We start from the raw sequence: 13,995 nt of genomic DNA on the forward strand, positions 1-13,995 counted from the left end.
ATATTGTATACACAATATATCTTTATAAGTATTTGAAGAAAGAAGTTTGAAAAACCTGCTAAGTTTACATGTTAAACAATCCATGCGTTAAACGATCAATGCATCACAATTTAATGTCACATTCACAATAATATGGCGATAAGCAAGATCAGAAAGTTCATTGTTTCTCTAAAGAGATGGCGTTCCGAAAAATTTGCACGATTGAGGCGATTGCAGATAAAAAAATTTACGTGAGTTTTATCAGACGGGGAAGTGCAGACATTTTATAGTATATCAAAATCAAAACTCAGACCCCTAAGCACGATTGTCAGACCGGGTGAAAGTAATTTTTCGTCTGGCAAAAAACAATAAACGAAGTAAATGACATATTTCTTTTTCATCAGCAAGACACCGCTTAGGCGACGCAGCGAAAACAAAAAATATTTACATATTTTTTACTAGAGAGCTAGTTATCGTGAATTATTTTTCAGAAAAAGAAAATAAAGGACATGTATACAATATTTTGACGGTGGTCCAACATTGAAAATTTCGCGCAACACATCAATGTAGAAAAAATTCACAGCGCTTCTATAGTTCTTTGACACAAGAAAGTACACACAATGCAGTAACGCAGCTACGCATAAGTTTGGTCATGGTTTGTAAATTTAGAATTTCTTCATTACTTTCACAAAACATTTTAACAATAACATAACTGATGTTGATATGAGTAAAATAAGCTTGCGCAGTTTAGAATTAGTATTTGAGAATATCGAGAAGTTCAGTTCTGATCAATGATACGTACTTGGCTCACCGTAGAAGCAGGCTTGTTCACTTGAATTTTTTCAAAAATCTGCATTTTATCAGTTCGCGTGTAATGAAAAATTTAAAGAAAAAAGAAATTAACGTTGCACTTTTACATCAACATATTTTATAATTAATTCAAACTGAATTTTAAAATCTATGCGTTGATGAAAGGTATCGCTCATTTCCATTTCCTAAAGGTAAGCCAAATCCTTTAAATAGTACTTCCCTCAATATCATGTTCTCCAGTAGGACATTTGGCTAACAACATGAATTCACCATAAATCATTATCTTTCCACAAACAACCAATGATTCGAAACAGATCATAAGCATTTCGCATGAAATGATGTTTACGTACATCAAGTTGTTCCTATAAGTTCCGCTGCCTCATCTTGTAGAGCTTCAGCCTTCTCCAGCAAAATCATCTGTCACGATAAAATACGAAATTAAATCTTAAACCTTCATACTAACATAAAGTATTTATTGGAATGATATATTCATTCCAGTCTCCAGTCTATTTCTCATATAGTTCAAGGTGTACCTTTGCAGCCGACACCAAAAGGTTTGCTTGAGTTTTGTGTAAATGCTCAATTTCTTTCATTAAATTTTGTGGGTTGGCATTGGCAACTGTTCGTAGATTATGGTAGCCAGCCGTATATAACTGTTTAGCACGATTCTACAAAATTTATATGTTGAAGAATACAACAACAGGATGAACAAAAACTTATAAAAGCAATTCAAGAAAAGAAGCGAGTCTCCTCAAAAAATAATAAATCTGATCAACCATCAAAAGATACGTCATTTGGATTTTGAAAACTTTTATTATTGAAACATTATCATTCAAGCATACAAACCTTTTTCACTCCAGGTATTTGCATGAGCGGAACTAGTTCAAGTATTGTTGTGTATGACAGCTTGTCTACGATTGTTTGCAATAGAAGCATGATATTATGAAACTCGGGAAGTTCCTTAAAAAGAAAAGGAAAACTGCAATGAAATAAAAACATGTCATACTGCACAACACAACGAAAGTTTAATGAACGTTTTCATAACGTAATCACATGATTGATGAACCTTCCAAAACCAAAACATTTTTCGCTAATAAACGAAATAGACACGACTAACAAGTTTCGGGATTGCGTACAGTCACATTATGACATTTTTGTTCGCAATAGTTTCACTATTCGTCCATGTATAAAACTGTTCTCAACATTTAAATGTTATCAACCAACGAGTTTTTCCTTCATTTACATATAGACACAAACTCAACAAGAACTTATGACCGAGCATTTTTTGGGTAGCAAAAAAGCACAAAAATGCAGCATTCCAAAATAAATATGGAGTTGGATACCTAATTCCTTGGGAATCACTCTAAAGTTAGATTTTGTACGTACCAAAGCAGTTAAGTGTGTGAATTGACAGAAGACTTTATTAAAATGAAAAATTACGTTTGTAAAATGCACCAAGCAAGATGCAAATGAAGTCGATGACGTAAATAAACTTTGGATGAAGCCTCGAGATTGTCCAAACTTTTTTGCCACTTCCCAGATACTGTGTTCGTTAATAATCTTGTATAACATTAACGTCAAGTAAAATCTCTTTACAACAGATGCTTCGTGTTCACTCTACGAGAAAATTAAATCAAATCACAACTTGATTTAATAGCAATTGAAAGCTAACATACATTACGGCAATGTTAAAGCATGAAAATCTGTAATCACTTATTTTACTCATCATTACTGTGCAGGACCTTTCTTCGTCCGTTATAAAGAACTTGTCTAGAAAGATATCCTTCCGTTATTCCAATGAATTCGGACGCCTTCTGCTCGACACTGTTTAATTTAGAAACCTGGAATGATGAACATATTTCAGCTTACTATACAAAGCATTCACATCACGAAAATATCCTTTCTGCACTCAAAAGCATTCAATATAAATACTTTATGTTTTTCTGACACAGTAAAAATGCACAGTTTACGTTAAATTGTAAACTTAATTGTAAAACTTTATGTGCTGTACTGGAATCATAAAATACAGGGTTCGAAATAAATCTGAGAAAATGATTCGTAAATTTGTCACAACAGAATAGCCTGAAATAACGGTTAAACTTTACCACTACGTAACGTCCACAAATCAACAATTATTTAAAATGCCTTTTTTCCAACATCTGATGGTTCGTTGGACAGTTTTTCATCATAATGTATTTTGCATTTAAATGTTTAGTGTATTTTTTACGGTTTGGGAAGGTTTGAAAACTTGTTGATCAGTCGAACAGTCTAACGAATTATTTGCTAGGAATTTAAGTCAATCATTCTTGAATATAGCGAATCGTTATTTCGAAATTGTGTACAAAAATTAAAAACAATTAAGAAATAAAAGATGTTTATTGTGTTTGCACAGGCTTATACAAACCGAGGAGATCTTTGGGAGAACTCGAGAGCAGATCAGTGCAAGCCCGAGACCGAAGATCGAGGATTGCACATGCTCGAGAGTTCTCACAAACGTCTCCGAGGTTTGCATAAGCCAGTGCAAACACGAAAAACATGTTTTATTTCTTTTATAAAATAACAATAAGGCGAAAAAGACAAACATTTTAATTTTTCTTGTAAAATGTATTCATGATCGATTTGCAAATTCTCTTTGAATGATTGATTTTATAGATTGATTTGATTGGTTGAGCTCAGATGTGCTTTGCACTGGCTAATGAAAACTCAGCTCTGGACCAATCAGCGCACGCGTTTCATTGTGTTTATTTTATAAAATAATACATTAAAAATAATATCGTGAAAACTATATCGAAGCCCCATTAAAAGAAAATATTTATATACATTCCATAGCTAATAACTACAGACAAAATCCTCGTGGTCTACTTAATGATACATGAGTGAACTTGCATCACCTGAGTAAGGTACGTCAGCCAATCTGGTTGGATATCATTAAACATATCGGGAGTAGTAACAAGATATAGAAGATGAAGATCATTGGTTAATACCAAGTTTTCTTGAGCTCGTTTTATTTCATCGTAAATAAATGGACTTCGATCGACATCGACACAGCCTACAATCAAATATTTATAAAAATGCTTTGTCAGATATAGTTTTATAGTTTGGTGTTCGCATGTACGGTGATTATGAATATAAAAATGCTATATTTCCAAGTTGAACATCACAAAATGTGGAAAACAACATGTAAAAAATCAGCAAAATACCTTTAAATGTTGCTCTTCCCAAAGGCGTAGCTTCCACATTCAACGCCATTTTATTATTTTCGACCACTTCTTTCTTTTTTATAAGTTTTATATTTATCAAGTTTTCGATGTTTTCCTCGACTTTCTCAAGTAACGTTTTTTTATCATCATTTTGAACAGCAAACAAAGTTTTTGTGATGAATAAATTTATGCTTTCTATTGAGTTACAAATCTAAAAAAAGTTAAAAATTGGCGACAAACTAAAAAGCTGAAGACGAAAATTAATAGGTAACTAAATCATTGAGTTTCTGGTGAATAATAATCATCAAACTTTGCTTCTATGGTTAAATGGGCTTCAAGTTTCAAATAACCAACATCATTGTACACATGGTACGTACGAAAATCAACTTGATAAATCAAAAAAGTATAACTTTTCTTTTTCACGAGGTTAGCTACATGACATCATGTACGGTAGTATGCGAGTAATATGTTTAACTGTATTGTTAAATCGTTGAACAGACAACTCAATAATTAGAAAACAAACGCACAAACTCACTATAACCTGCACATCGAAAGCGATGCATACAAGCTGACGACAAATACGATACAAAAGGTCAGTGATCCAGGGTACGTCAACTACCACAAGCTGCCATAAATTATATTGACTAACGCAAGACTGGCCACTATAAGTAATGACAAAAATATGCCAGCTACATTGTCCACAAAAGAAATAGCCGACAGCAATTGCATTTTGTCGATACTGCTAGCCGCCTAATCATAGCCTTAATGGAACTAACATGCTACAATTGTACTTTGTACTGTTAGTAAAAAGGAATAATCTAAACTTCGATGGTAAATTTTACATAAGGCATGAAGAGTTGCAAATATGTATGAAAATATTGTTAATATTGTGAAAAGCCCCGCGTTACTCTGAATAAAAAATCTTCACCTCCAAAGAATATAATGGCTAGTTGTAGACAAGGGACTGTAATCTACACACCTTCAGTCCAATTAATGACAACACTAAAGATCTTAAACCTTTTCCATCAGTATGAAACAAACTACTGTAACATGAATCCAAAGCAGCATTGATCAATTGCAACCCCTAAAATGACACAAAATGACAAAGACAAAGTTAAAGTTTGCAAACCTTTAACTTCAATAAACAACAAAGATAATGGTTCCATAACAGAGAATTTAAAATAATTAAAAAATATTCATGTCTGCCCAAGATGAGGTCCATAGTAATTACTCAAGTACGTCTGGACAGGAAACAAGGACACATATATTACTCTACCATACCCAGTAAAGAACAACACAGAGCTTGATGTTGTCCCTCTGATAAGGATGGCACATGTCTATCTCTAAATATGTTATGTGAATAAAACAAAATTAAAAACTGATATCCAACGATAAAGCTTAAATTTATAATGCGCAAATTGGAATCAACTAATGCAAGTGATGCAATATGCGATAGGTATGTTGCTGAAAGTCTGTGTAAAAAGAATGCCATTTGAAAATAAAAGTTATGATTATATTAAATGTATTGACAATATACCATAAATAAATCACAGTGTTTGACTACTGGAAGAAGGGAGGGGGGGGGGAAGTCAGCAACAATACTTCAATGATCTCCGCAAAAACAAATTTAGCAAAAAAAGATTTATAGACGAATGTGTAAAAACATCACGTACAAACTTTATGAAAGTTACTTTTTGAAAAAAGAAAAAAGTCACTGAAAATACAATAGTTTCAAAATAAAACTTCTTCTTTTGTGTATGAGAGTACTGAGCACTATATCTTGAAGTGGCGAATAGGTATTTTCACACACTGCCTTATTCAAGGAAAAACTAAAACAATGTATAGGTGTGTATATAGCGTACAAACATGCATTTAAAGCAGAACAAAACAGAAATGTACATCTAAATTTATATATGGCTAAAAAGAAAATATCATCACCTTATTCTTGTCTTTTTCCTCCACAAGCATAATACTTTCTCCTGATGTGTCAATTCCAGCTCGTCCAGCACGACCAATCATCTGTTTGTACTGACTTCGAGTCATTACATTCCATCCCACGTAAGGACTTCGCAAGATTACTCTAGAATACGTACATCATTTATCCAAACACATTATGTTTATTATGTTTACAGCCTTTCATGATGATTAGTTTTTTTTAAGTTGAACATTTGCTGCTATATAAATGCAATGCAAAGATAGGCTCAGGAAAAACATATCACAATACATCCACGACTTAAAAGAAACCAGAGATACGAAGGCATGGACTAAAATGAAAAGTAGTTTTTCCTTCGTTTCCTAATTGCACAAGGTATAAACGCGTCTTTCCCACTCACTCTGCCTCCTTAAAACTACGGCTTTTCCTTCACAATAATAACGTATCTTTACTTTTTGCTCTAACAAAAGAAAGCGTTTGTAATTCCTAACCTTTTTGCAGGCAAATTGACCCCGGCAGCCAATGTTGATGTACATGTCAAAACACAAAGAGTTCCTCGAGCGTAAGCTTCTTCAATTAACTTTCTTTCATCCATAGTTAAACCACCATGATGATAGGCAATACCGTAAGGAATAACTCGACGTAAAACATCACACATACCATCAGTAACATTCTTCAATGAATATATTAAGTCCCATTTTTCTTTTACTTTTACTTTCTTCAATTCTCTACAAAACAAAGCCGGTAAATTCGAACAAAAATAAGCGTGATTTTGAATGAAATCGTTGTAAATATAATTTTTCTCAGAACAATTTCAAAAGCGATGCAAACAACGAATGCGGTTGCTGGAACACAAATGAAAGTTACTAAATAAAACGAAGCAAATGGGTCAAAAGTAGCGAAGAAATTCAAACATCAAACAACGACTGGTTTTCACATGAAAAACATCAAAAAAACCCATATATATACCAGGTTATTCAACGATTGATGAGCATTGCATTGCGTTAAAAGTAGACAATGTTGTTATTGTGAAAATCATTGGTGCTGTAATTTCATGAAAAACTTATCGATATTATGTTTCTATCATAAGCAATTAAAAAATCACTAACAAATCAGTTCAAATTAAACTTAAGAGTTCAAATATAATTAAGGTAAGCATTTTTTTGTAAGTTATGCAACGTAAATATGAACAAATAAATTCCATACCTTGACAGAGATGATGCCAGTAGCTTGGCAACATTTTCACAGTTCTGTTTAGTAGGACAAAATAACAAACAGGAATAATTAGGAATGACTTCTTGCACCAGAACGCTAAGATGATCAGGATCGTTAAAGAGGATTTTCTTATCGGTTGCCTAACAGAAAAAATGTTTGGAAATCGATCTTGAAAGTCGACATCATAAAAGCCATCACGTTACAATAACAAGGGATCCAAGGATAGTGCAAAGTTTAAAAAAACCCACTGACTTACACTCGTTATTTGAATCAACCATAACATGTTTCATACATTTATTTCAATTCCATTTAATTTTGGTTCATGTACTATTAACTTCGGAACAAATGAACGCATTTTAAATAAAGGCAAACTATAGTCAAAATAACCACTTATTACCACGGTTTATGTTTCAGCGATTTTCTTCCCCCCCCCTCCCTTTTTTTGAATTGTTCATACAACACTGTACCACTGTACACAATACTGCTTGGGTTTCGTATAAAACACAGTTCGAAAATGAATACACAACCGACATTCAAATGTTACAAAATCTACAATACGACAATGATTTCTAAAAATATTTATGATCAAGGAAAAATGCCAAACTCAAATAACCTTCGATGCACTTACTACATTTAGTATTAATCGCGACTAAAGATTGTAATGTTAATAGTTTTGATTCCTCTCAGCGCATTCCTGCTTCCACACACATGATGAAAACTATTGGTACCTGGGGTATAGTAGGTACCTGGGGTATAGTAGGTACCTGGGGTATAGTAGGTACCAGTGGCGTAGCTACCCAGTGCATTTAGTCCTAATACGCGAACATTTTCGTGCTCTCTTTGGAATTTTACACAGCATGAACTCAAACTGCGACCTGACTTACACAATTGGCTACACAACTAGCCACCAGAGTAAACTCTGAAGTATGTAGCATTTCACATTGGCTACAATTATGTACATATGATGAACACCTTTTTTGAAAGCTAAGTGTGCATGAAGTATGTAAAATATGGTTACCTTGTGCTTCACTTTGCGTGAGCGTTTTAAGGGGATCTCTTCATTACGGCCAATAATATCATTCTTTACTTCATAAATTTCATCTTTAATTTTAATGTATTCTTTTAGTTCAACCTTAAAGTTAAACAACGGTATTAGCCGGGGGCAAGCGTCAATTTAGGTGACATTGCACGTTTTGATTAGGAGTCAGTTTCTTTCCCGCAATGCACCGAAATCAGAGTTCTCAACATTAAAACAAGTAAACATATATCTTAAAGCAATTCGCAAAAGAACATATTAAACTTTTCATTAACCTCGCTTGCTCCGTCTTTACGGAGAAATATTGAACCTTTAGCTTTTAGTACAAACCTCACCTTGCAAGTTCAATCAGTACAAAAAGATCTCGCTCTAGCATTACTTGGTAAAGATCTTGCATTCGGTTAATGATGCATGGTATAGGTGCAAAGTTTAATCAAATATTTCAAGCTCATTTAAATGTCAAAAACGCTTGTCAAAGTTCTGTCAAAATATCGAAAATGTAAATGTAAATAAAATAACGGAAACATTGATCAGGATTTCCCCTAGAGCACAAAAGGAACTTTAATTAGTTAACTCACAGGTCTGAAGTCATTGATATATTTTTCAGCATTCAGAAATTTTTGAAGATCAGAGATGTTGCTTAACGTGGCACTCATCCCAACTATTTGGGTCGTACCTAAATTATTAAGTACAATTCTTAACAATACATACGTGACACTGATACAAAAACAATAAAAAATGTCTACTTACAAGAACAAAATAAGACTTTGGTAAGACACATTTCTAATGTTGCTCCTCTATGGCCACCTTCGCCAATCATATGAAGCTAGAAAAATAACACAAATATACAGTGATATAGCTTAAGGTACGAACACACGCCCATAAAGCGATATCATAACTTTTAATTTTAAAGCGAAAACTTTCATGTTTACGTCAAAAATACTAAAATAAAACCAAAAAAATATGCTAAATGACGTTTTACAAAACGTGGCTTTATTCATACACGTGTACATTCCTTTCTCCAAATAAACTAAATGCAACTGTTATTATTTCAAACAGCATAGCTATTGTGCAGTATTGCCGAACATATACACGGTCTACTGTCTATACATATATTTTTCGTCGAAACCAATTATCAATCAACAGTCGTGCTGAAGTTGCTGTCAAAACCGTCCTAATTGGTCCAGCCACAAGATTTGAAGAGCACCAGCGGTCATCATCTCTTAAGTATTTTAATTGGTCTTCATAATAATCAAAGATAGTTTACGTGTGTACGTTAGTGTAAATATAACGCATATATACGTAATGTCCTCTGTCGACAAAAGTATTGGACAAAAGATGTGGAGACTTCTGACATTTCTTTTCATCACGAATAAGTATAATCAATTCGTAAAAAAACTGACAGCTTAAGTGAAAGGGAAGACTTATAAATGTGTTGTTGACTAACAATGAAGGTATGAAAACAGCGACAGCGACTGCTAAACAAGTGCAGAGGATAGAAGTGACAGAGTTGAGAATAGTTAGATGAGAAATTGGAGTTACTAAGAACGACAAAATAAGGAATGAGTTCGTATGTGGGGAGAAAGATTTTGAAATCCTGCACGTCATAATATGTGCATACGTAGACATATGTAGATAAAGCAGGAAAGGTGGTATTACCTCATCTACAACAATCAATCCCAGTTCAGATATTCGATTTTCCTCAATCAAACTGTTCACCAAGCCATTCGCCTTAAACATAAAAGAATAGTCACAAAACTACTCAATCACAATCCTACGTGCGTACAGTGGATAAAAGGACGTCTTTCTATAATGGTATTGGTATGCATCTCGTGCTTAATTTTATCTATCAAAAAGCAAAGCAATATTGCATAAAATAAATATCTGTTGATATGTGAAATGGAAATTGGTACATTTCATGAAATAGAGTAATAAAGTTTGTTCTACTACAAGTGACATAACAAAATTTTTGTCAAACTTTCATTAATAAGTAAAAATAAAAAGTTGAGTATCACTTCAAAATACTGTATTTCATGTATTTCAATCCTATGACATAGCTTTATTCACCTTCATATTAATTAGTGTTAAAGGTGAATGAATTTATACCACCAAAGAGCTCCAAACATTTGAGTGACAAATTCAAATAATACTGTACAACTACACATTGCAACTGAACTGGAGAAAAAGATTAATTTTGAAAAAAAACCTTTTCAATAGTTGCAACATAAAGAGATTTCTTTTTTCTTCTCTTCCGAGGGGGAAACTTTCCTTTACTTGCAGCATATTCTTCTACAAGAAATTCCAAATCAACGGCAAACAGGGACAAATCTCTTACCTTAAATAAAAATGCAAAATATCTATTACCAGTTTGCTTCAAACATTAACTGAACATGATTGTACAAAAAAATTCAAGTATGTGATGATATTTCACTATGTAAATAGATGCAAGTTGCTAAGCACTAAATGCTAAAAGGTCAAACACATACACACCTAAATATAACCACTGAATGATGCAATATAAGTTAAGCAACAGCATAAAGAACTATTATTTTACATCGACTTTAGGAGTTGGAAAATTTTTCCTCACACACTCTTGGGAGCCTGATGGTGAATCAGTGTGGCAGGTGGTGTAGGTTACATATATCAAGCATTTTGCTGAGTCATACCTTGACCAGATTCCCACCAGCTCACAAAATAGATTACCATAGACATACGTACATGTGTAATTTTGTATTCAAGACTGTTAAGTTTTTGCTACTTAAAGTAGTAAGGCCTGTTTGGGCAATGTAATTAATGGTAGCTGTATTAGTTGTGTATACAAGTAATAAATGTGAAGCTTGTGGCTCTGCAGCAGCTCCCAAATGTCATATGCTATACATGAGATATATGTTAAGTACACTTAAGTATGCTAGTTAATGATGACAAATTATAGCATAAACCTTTTCTTGAACAATGGATACATAAGGTAAAACAAGGAGGGCATCTTTGTTATGAAGTAGCAATTCTTTCATTATAAGTATCTCAGCCACCAATGTTTTTCCACCACTTGTCGGTAAAGAATATATCAAATTTTTTCGATTCTTCAAAGCAGGTAAACACAAACAATCATCTTGCCAGTCTAAGAATATGCATAAAACAATTAATACCTTTGATACATAGCTCCATTGTAAATTTTCATAAAATGTTTAGATAATACTACATACATACATAGCTTGAATGATTTGCTTGGATTGTTACTGGCATCAAACCCCCAACCATAAAAGTCCATAAAATACCTTTTCACACAAATCTTGTACTTTGTTTTAAACATCAAATAAATTGTGTAATTGCTAATAAAAATGGTCAATTCCTGGGTTCATCAAATTATGATGCACACATAAGGGATGGATCCCGGATGATTTTGAATTAAGGGGGTGCTCTAGTTTTTGTAAACAGTCATTTGGTCAGTCTAGTTTGGAATATAGTTTGGTGGCTCCCTTGGGTGTCATTATGTCATTCACATGTCAGACTTTTTGAGGGTTTGACTTGAGGCACCGTGAAATTTATAGTTTGACAGCTGTTTTAGCTTAATTGATTGTACATTCTTAATATTTTGTATATACTATGCATTTTGTATGTTTTTATTATGTTTGCAAGCACCGCATTGGTAGTCACTAGTCAGTCTAAATAAAGTGTAAATGGTACAACACATGTTAATAGAGTGATGTACAAGATGTTTGGAGCAGATCTAGGGAAAGTCGATCAGAATACAATAAATAAATTATATTTTAAATTTAAAATACCTTATTAAACAATTCTATGGGTGAAATTTTGGCTTCAAAATATTCTTTAGAAAGTTTTAGCCAACAGAATTATTGCAAAACAATTGTGAATTTAAAATTAAGTGCTGCAATGTATTCTGAATAAACATAGATCCAATGGAAATCATAGTCATGTTATTGAAACTTACTTCTTTCTTTTATAGTCATCTTTGACTGACTTAATGTATTAACCTGTTTGTACGAAATAGACTTCACCAGAAGCAAAATAACTCTTTGTATGTTTTCAATATGACTCAATTGGTTAAGAAATAGCAAATTATGTATGTACAACTCAACAAATACAATTTTAGATCTTCACAGTAATAAACAGTGTGAATAAAATAAATTAAGCTTTGCCATTAGAGAAATGTTTACATACCATAAAGCTTTTCAATTCCTTTATGCTTTTTTATAAGGTTTCCAACTTGTTGAGGTAAACCATAAAACATGTCTACTCCTTGCTCGTTCAAGTTTTGAAGAGTTGAGTCAGCAGTGACCCTTTTTTCCATAATACAACAATCTTTTCCATGGAACTTGATATTATTTACATGATCTTCCTTGCTTTCATTATCATGATGAGAGGAAATTATGTCACTTAGATCCAAGTTTGCTAATGTTACATCATCATCTTCATCAAAAAAGCCAGAAAACCTAGCAATATCAGATTCCGGATTTTGTAAAAGATCATTTCGTTCATAGCTTTGTTCAGTAATTTTTGGAGTTATTGGGGAGGCAAAAAGGTCAGTGAAAGAATCTTGGCTGGATACCATCCGAGGTAAGCATCCTTTCTTAATTTCGTCACCATTGTCTTCTTTGTCACTTGTTAAAGAAAATGGTTCTTTTATACTTTTAACATTTCCTTTCATTGGGTCATTTTTTTCTTTAAATGAACACAAAGTTCTTCTCTTCCCTTTCCGTCTAACATTGAGAGCGTTTCCTATTTCTTCAATGTGAGCTTTCTGAAGTTTATCGCAAAATGAATCATGAATGTGCTTTGAGTCATCTGTTTTTAAGGTCACAACTTTCGAAAATCGTTTTGAACTTGCATTTTCAAAGTCGTCTGTTGAGCAGTTACTTTTATCCTGTCGCAAATTTTCAGATATCTTTGATCGTTTTTGCTCAGGTTCAATGGCAGCTGCAAAGCTCATGAGATGTTTTGTACTCTTCAAAGAAAATGATTCGATGGAAATTGGAAAAAGATATTTGTGTCTCGTTTCATAATTCGTTTAATGGTAAATTCTTTCGCACAACTTTAAATGTCCCGGGCTCTGGGCAATGAACTATAAATCAACTGAAGCGATATGTCGGGGGGGGGAGGTAATCACCGTAAACACCGACAGCACAGACACAGTGAGTGCAAGGCGGAGAGGCTGCACGCTTATTCAAAAATTTTTAAATGTACAAATTAAAATCCTTCACTTGTATTTCAGACTTTGAGCACGGAATACTTGAAGCTAGTTTTACTCAATGGCTTTGCTCAACAACGATGTTGTACAACGCAGTGCAATGTGGTACTATATGAGCCCTGGTCAGTAGAAAATTGAAGTTGTGGTGCTGCCTCATTTTGAATTTTGATGAAAATAATATATCTATTCAATCGCTGATTTCAATTTCAATAATTTTGATTTTTCAAATGCTGAAATTTTGTATTAAATTGATTGTGCCACTACAGCTGAGAAGTAATGCTTACAATACTATAGCCAACACGTTACTTTAGAGAGATTTAGCAAACACGACGTATCGTCTGAGACGTCGTGAAAATGGCGTAAAAATTGCGTGATATTCCCATATATGGTTGGGTCCACGCCACATTTACGCCATTTTCACGGCGTCTTAGACGATACGTCGTGTTTGCTAAATCTCTCTAATGTATTCCAAAAAACAGTGGACTGTCGTCCGTCAAAACTCCGTAATAATTTAAGATTGGGGAGGGGTGGTGGTGCAAATTTGTGGCTACGTTTTGAAGGAGTTTGGGGAGAAATTTTAAATTTTAACAGTAAATTATTATTGGGGGGCTGTTTG

At 33.5% G+C, this 13,995-nt stretch overlaps 1 protein-coding gene across 1 annotated transcript; it reads right to left on the reverse strand.

The window, feature by feature from the left end:
- Window positions 1-620: 620 nt before the first annotated feature.
- LOC124440160 (helicase POLQ-like) lies at window positions 621-13,218 on the reverse strand. The gene is made up of 18 exons (XM_046990495.1): window positions 12,353-13,218; window positions 11,113-11,291; window positions 10,380-10,508; window positions 9,833-9,904; window positions 8,924-8,999; window positions 8,752-8,849; window positions 8,156-8,269; window positions 7,129-7,277; window positions 6,414-6,650; window positions 5,928-6,069; window positions 4,969-5,073; window positions 3,990-4,200; window positions 3,681-3,838; window positions 2,532-2,630; window positions 2,230-2,406; window positions 1,636-1,749; window positions 1,323-1,457; window positions 621-1,206 (listed from the first exon to the last, which is right to left on the reverse strand). The coding sequence occupies exons 1-18, from the start codon at window positions 13,119-13,121 to the stop codon at window positions 1,141-1,143; spliced, it is 3,030 nt and encodes a 1,009-aa protein (XP_046846451.1). The 5' UTR covers window positions 13,122-13,218; the 3' UTR covers window positions 621-1,140.
- Window positions 13,219-13,995: the final 777 nt, after the last annotated feature.

The sequence above is a fragment of the Xenia sp. Carnegie-2017 genome, unplaced genomic scaffold (genome assembly GCF_021976095.1).
Source record: "Xenia sp. Carnegie-2017 unplaced genomic scaffold, XeniaSp_v1 HiC_scaffold_2, whole genome shotgun sequence".
NCBI lineage: Eukaryota > Metazoa > Cnidaria > Anthozoa > Malacalcyonacea > Xeniidae > Xenia > Xenia sp. Carnegie-2017.